Below are 6,518 nucleotides of genomic sequence, written 5' to 3' on the forward strand. Positions count from 1 at the left end.
GCCTCTGTTCGTTGCAATGGATCTCGTATCAATGCTAATTCAGCTTGTTACTGTCACTGTGTATGTTCTCATCATTACTGTGCTGGGGTTGGTCTTCTGACCTACTCAGTATGTGTTCAGCATGTCTGAACTGGCGTTGTATTCATATCAAAACAATCCAAATAACGTTTATATGTTGAATCAAGGAGGGGTCTTTGATTTGACTGCCATGGCAGTGACACATCAGCATGTCTTTAGCATGGTGTTGACCAAGTCTGTCCTCCAGTATGGTGGCATGGCTTCAGATGCTGATTTTCCCTGTGCAGGGTATCTTAGTGTGGTCTCCTCCTGATGTAAAGACATAGGTGAGTGCACTATGTAATGGTGTCTCAGGTTCTGTGAGCCCCTGGGTGACTCTTCGACTCCGCCAACAACACTGACCCCAATGCTCAGTACCATGACTTCCAGTGCTTTTACCAGCAACTCTCACCCAAACTGGTATTTCAAGAGCATGATGATCATGCAGGTGGAATAATCGCATTGGGTATGTCAGGGTGCATGCCTTCAGGAGATTAAGGATATGGCCAATAGTGGATCATTGGTCAGGATCCTCGATGGGTTGATCTATGATTTAACCACGTATCTCAGCTATCTGCCTGCTGTCATTACACCTACCAGTACTCAAGCAGGCAGAGGCATCGACACACAATTCATGAGTTCCACCATTGTTGATCTGTTCAAGATCAACTCTGGGCAGGATTTTATGAAGAAGTTCAAGGATGGTCTTGGACTTGATTCTGCAACACTCGAAAGCCAGAGGATGTGTCTTTGCAATCTATTCTTGATCGGTGCAGTCAACAATTGAAATTCACCTCAGTGTCTGTTCTCGCAATATATCTTGCTCATCCTTTCGGTTCTCATGGTCTCCATCATTGGGTTCAAATTCATTGCATCAATCAATTTCGGGGCTGTTCATGCACCTGAGGACCATGACAAGCTCGTGATTTGCCAAGTTCCGTGTTACACTGAAGGCAAGGCATCACTTTGGTGTATGATCAATTCATTGGCTGTGCTCAAGTATGACGATAAGCACAAACTGATCCTCATCGTGTGCAACAGGAACATTGTCAGATCTGGCAACAATCACCCAACACCACATATCATGCTTGATATTCTGGGTGCTGACCCAAACTTGGACCCTGAACCACTCAGTTTTGTATTGATCAGCGAGGGTGCCTGACAGCATAATATGGCCAAAGTGTACTTGGGTCTGTACGAGTGTGCTGGACATGTCGTGCCTTACCTTGTGGTCATCAAGGTCAGGAAGCCAACAGAGAGGTCACGTCCTGGAAATCATGGTAAGCATGATTCACAGATGGTGGTCATGCATTTCTTGAACAAGGTATGTTGGTTCACATTTACGCAAGTTTTTGGGCACCAACAGTGGGTTTTTAGGTGCATTACAATATGCCAATGAATCCCCTTGAGCTCGAGATGTATCACCAGATCAAGAACATCATCGGCATCAACCTGACATTTTATGAGTATCTATTTGCCATCAATGCAGATATGACTGCAGAGCTGTACACACTTAACTGCCTCATTTCTGCGTAAGTCATGTCATGCTGCTTGGTAGGGGATTCGAGGAAACTGACCAGCCATAGAATGATTCATGACAAGAAAGTCCTTGGTGTGTGTGGTGAAACATCCCTTGCCAATGCCAAACAGTTGATTGTGACGATGATGCAGGTGCATATAGTCCCTGCGATGTCTTTGTTTGGTGCAAGGGCTGAGGGTGGTTTGTTAGGTGTACGAGTACTTCATCTCCCATCACATGGCAAAGGCATTTGAGAGTCTGTTCAGCTCGCTCACTTGCTTGCCCGGTTGTTTCACCTTGTTCCGTCTGTGCACACCAGACATGCACAATGTCTCCAACCAAATTACCCAAGATTATTCCCAGAACCGTGTCGATACCCTACACATGAAGAACTTACTGCTTCTTGGAGAAGATCGTTATTTGACAACCCTATTGCTCAAACACTTCCCGATGTACAAGATGCAATTTATCAGGGACACTCATGCCGAGACAGTTGCTCTGGATGATTGGAAGGTTCTGCTCTCACAACATCATCATTGGATCAACTCAACCATTCATAATCTTGGTGAACTCATGTTCCTGGATCAGCTTTGTGGTTTCTGTTGCTTCTCCATGCATTTCATTGTCATGATGGATCTCATATCAACACTGATTCAGCCCATCACCATCGCATATGTAGGTTGATTCATTGTCCTTGGAGCGTGATGATGCTTATAAGATTACAGATCGTCTACTTGATCGTGTTGGTCGTTTATGAGCACAGTACCATCCCCTTCATCTTCCTTGTCATGATTGCTGCCATGTACAGCTTGCAAGCCTTTGTGTTCGTTCTGCATTGCAAGTGGGACATGGTTGGATGGATGGATTTCTATATCTTGGCCATCCCGATTTTCTCATTCATGCTTCCAATCTACTCATTTTGGCATATGGATGATTTCTCATGGGGTGCCACACATGTCATACTGGGAGAATCTGGAAAGAAGATCATCGTTCATGTAGGTGGCTTAATCTTGAAAGCATTATGTCGCTGATCGCTGTTATTGTGTGTTAGGATGAAGGCAAGTTTGATCCCCACTCTATTCTCCTCAAAACATGGAACGACTATGTGCATTGTCCTGCCATTTGCTTTGACAATAAAGGACTGACATCTTGCAGGAAAATGAGTTGTGGGACCGAGAATCCAATCACAGCATTGGCTCTTGGGTACCCCCCACCCAATTCTGCAAGGAAGGATTGTACTGCATCCCTGTACGACCATGAAACCTTTTACGAGCCTTGTACCCAATCACCCACTCCCTCGCAGTTTTGCATACTCCTAGCTGGTATGCAATCTGGTTGCAATACTCCTCTGTCAATGGCGATGTCATATATGTGTCCTTGAGCGAAGCCAGAATACTACCTCAACAGATGCTCTCAAGACCCCCTGACAACTTATATGACACATGAGATGGACTTTGGAGCTGTGGTGCCAAGCGATGTTGACCTGGAGTGTGCTGTTCAGAATATTTTGTGAACTGCAGACCCAAATACCCTCACGAAACATGAGATTCTAAATTATTCGATGTCATCTGAAGCTGGGGGCAGCAGTTTGGGATGGATTTATCTTCGAGCACCACATTATAGTACTTGGGGGTTCATCATGCAATCAAACTACTGTCCAATGTGGCAAGGACCTGCTCAACATTTAATTTGCAGTGCGACATAGTAGACCTTTGGATGTGATTATGCTGATGATATTATATTATTATATTACCATTCTCTTACTCTATGCCAGAATCCACCTCCTCGGCTTCCTCTGCTGCGCCCCCACCATGCACTAAGACACGACCATTGTCACCATCGACAATGACCCTACCAATTCATTCCTTGTTCTCCCAAGTTAATTTCCATGTCACTAAGGATGCCTTGAGGGTGCTGAGATCTCCAGCAACAGCAACCAATCTGCTTGCTCTTCTCTGTCGTTGACCCCACCAGAATCGATTAATAGACATCCTTGTCTATATTCCCATGTCAGTCCACCAGCACACTGCACTCCTGGGTCACTGAACTTTACTTTATGCAGATGGTGCCATCCCCCCCCCCTCCCCACATGTACCCCATCACCTCCTCATGTGCAACATCACTCTGCTGCCCACACCTGCTGTATTGCACCTCTGATACCTAGATGCCCCATGACCTCCTGCCCCCTCTATGCCCTCACCTTGCCTGTCCATGCCTGGTGTTCATCTCTCCCTGAACTGTTGCAGTGTGCTGATAGCCCTCAAGGCTTAGTGAGGTAGGTGGCTTTCTCAATCAACCACAGTTAGTTCTGTCTAACCATTGTTGGGCATAGAAGTACTGTTGTTTGTGACCTCAGTGTTTGCTGTGCACCATTGCTAGTACATTATTTCATACATGTAGTGTGTTAATCCCATAGTTGTTTGAATCCATGGTTCTCGATAATAGCAAAAATAGGAACCTGAAAAATAAAAATGAAAACATGAAGATTATAATGGGTGGCGAAGCATGGCCATGCATGGTAATGGTGTCTGTGGTATTGTATGTACTTGGCATGCTGTTGTGTACTCGACAATGGTGTCACATGCTTAATCATGCATGTCAATGACATCACCATCAGGCACCATAACCACAACATTACCAGACATGGTTACAACACCCCCAAGCTTTATATTGTTGACCCCCTGGATGACAAAGCCATTGTCAATTAGATCTCCCCCCATGGCAACCCATTGTCATGCCTGAAGTGAAAACACCCCATTACAATTATGTACAATGGCATGTAATGGTACCTAGATTTTTCTGACATCTATGCCATGCTGTTTGCCTAATCAGCTCTGGAAAGGCAGAAACTGCTGTGGGAGTCATGAAAGTCCTCCAGGATACTCTCAACACATCACTCTCAGCTAAGACTGTGGCTAGGAGGCTAAAGAAAATGGGGTTCAAGTTGGTAGTGAAGGTGAAATGACCTTTCCTCAAGGCTCAGCACAAGAAGGCAAGGATGGACTTCTCTGTTGCACATAAAGACTAGACTCTGGAGGATTGGAAGTGGGTTATATGGTCAGATGAGACTAAGATTAATCACCTGGGGTCAGATTGGAAGAAGTGGGCTTGGAAAAAGGCAGGGGAGGGGCTTAGTGAGAGGTTGGTACAGGGTACAGTCAAGGTTGGGGGGGGGGGGAACTTGATGATGTGGGGGTATATGAGCTGGAATGGCACTGGATATGCTGCCAAGATTGAGGGGAGGATGGATGCTGACCTCTACACTCAAATTTTGGAGGATGAATTCCAGAATAGCCTGGAGTGGTGGGGTAAAACTGCTGATGAGATCATCTTCCAGCAGGATAATGACCCCAAACACATCAGCAAAACAGGCCACAAAGTAGTTTGCAGACCATGGGATCAAGGTCATGCAGTGGCCAGCCCAGTCTCCTGACCTTAATCCTATTGAACATCTGTGGAGTCACCTCAAGAGAAGGCTAGCAGAGTATGAGACAGCACCCAGGGGAATGTTGGAGCTTTGGGAGAAAGTGGAAAAGGAGTGGGAGGCAATTAAGCCAGAGGTGTGTCAGGAGTTGATTGAAAGCATGCCTAGGAGGGTTGAGGCAGTATTTAAAGCCAAGGGAGGGTATACCAAGTACTAGGAGTGGACTAATACTATACATTGGAAATTGAGGGACAAAAGCATTGCAATGCACTTTTTGGAAAGAATGGGGTGTATCTTGGCATGTATTGCTTTGTTTGGTCTGGCCCTTAGTGCTCTGGAAGGCTTAGAGTCACCCCCTTCCAATTGTATAGGTATCATGATTATCTGTGCAGAATAGCCTGAGCTACATTGGCAGAAAGTCACACCTCACAAACATTGCAATGCTTTTGACCCTCACTGTACCTTCCAAACTGGTCAGGACACCACCTCGATGTGTGACATCTTCTCTGTCACTGCTGGCACTGCAACACTTGCACCCTGCTCTCCAGCCTGCTGCATGACCTCCTCTCCCATTCACACATCCTCATTGCTGCCCCCATGCACTGCCACTGCAGCCTCCTCCATGGTCCATTGCTTGTAAACATCATCCACTTTGGCCAGTATAGGCACATCCACTGCATCCACCCTTACTGTGACACTGAGTGATTTCTTGTGCTCAACCAATGGCATAAGCACCACCTGCAAAAAGAATGGGGTCAGCCCTGCAGTAGCATACTGCTGACACACTGCCACCTCACTGTCTTCTCCTCTCAGCATTGCAGCCACATTGCCTTCTCCTCCTCTATTCCTTCCTGATCCTCAGGGAAACACCTTGCCTCAGCCATGAGGCCAGCCAACACAGCTGCAAGTTGCTCTCACAGGATGGCCTTCTCCACTTCCACAGGGTCTGGAGAGGAAGCACAAACAAATTGGGAGAGTTGGGGGGCATGGTTAGCAGACATGATTAGAGAAATAGAAGGGATTGAGGATGAGGGGGAAAGAATCAAATTGATGCAAAGGTTTGAGCTGCACTGTCACACACCAAAGGTGTTTGGTGAGGTGGACATGGATACAGCTGATGAATGGAGATGAAGACCATAGCCCTCATGCGAAGAAGGACAGCCAGCAATGTTGGCAGTCATCCCTCACACAAGAACAAGTTGTCAATGCCAAAGAAAAAGAAAGGGAGTGAGTTAGGCACCAGTTAACATTCTTAAGCGCCTGTGTATGGTATTCCAGTTTTTGACACATCTCTGCTATTGCTGCAGATACCAAAACCATTCCTACACTTGCTTGTAGTGCTCAGCCACACACTCCTACCTTCCAAAATTGGAGAGGATCTGTGCACTTCACACATTTCTACAGCACTCCCTCCAAAAGATGCTCATTTCACTAATTCTTCTGATATGGCTGCCTCCACATCAATCATTTCGCTTGTCCCCTTTGCTAGGGACCATGGCTACATATATCTACCAGGAG

General features: G+C 46.2%; 1 protein-coding gene across 1 annotated transcript; it reads left to right on the forward strand.

Moving 5' to 3' along the window:
* Nucleotides 1–121: 121 nt before the first annotated feature.
* Nucleotides 122–2,836, forward strand: F5J12DRAFT_953803 (family 2 glycosyltransferase; the record flags this gene model as incomplete). The annotated part of the gene is made up of 11 exons (XM_051749838.1): nt 122–306; nt 373–505; nt 533–832; nt 857–1,195; nt 1,223–1,381; nt 1,435–1,589; nt 1,644–1,728; nt 1,787–2,251; nt 2,302–2,571; nt 2,628–2,681; nt 2,732–2,836. The coding sequence occupies 11 exons, from the start codon at nt 122–124 to the stop codon at nt 2,834–2,836; spliced, it is 2,250 nt and encodes a 749-aa protein (XP_051604104.1).
* Between the last annotated feature and the right edge of the window lie 3,682 nt (nt 2,837–6,518).

The sequence above is a fragment of the Pisolithus orientalis genome (assembly GCF_024613125.1).
Source record: "Pisolithus orientalis strain OTSU chromosome Unknown F5J12scaffold_3, whole genome shotgun sequence".
NCBI classification, from domain to species: domain Eukaryota; kingdom Fungi; phylum Basidiomycota; class Agaricomycetes; order Boletales; family Pisolithaceae; genus Pisolithus; species Pisolithus orientalis.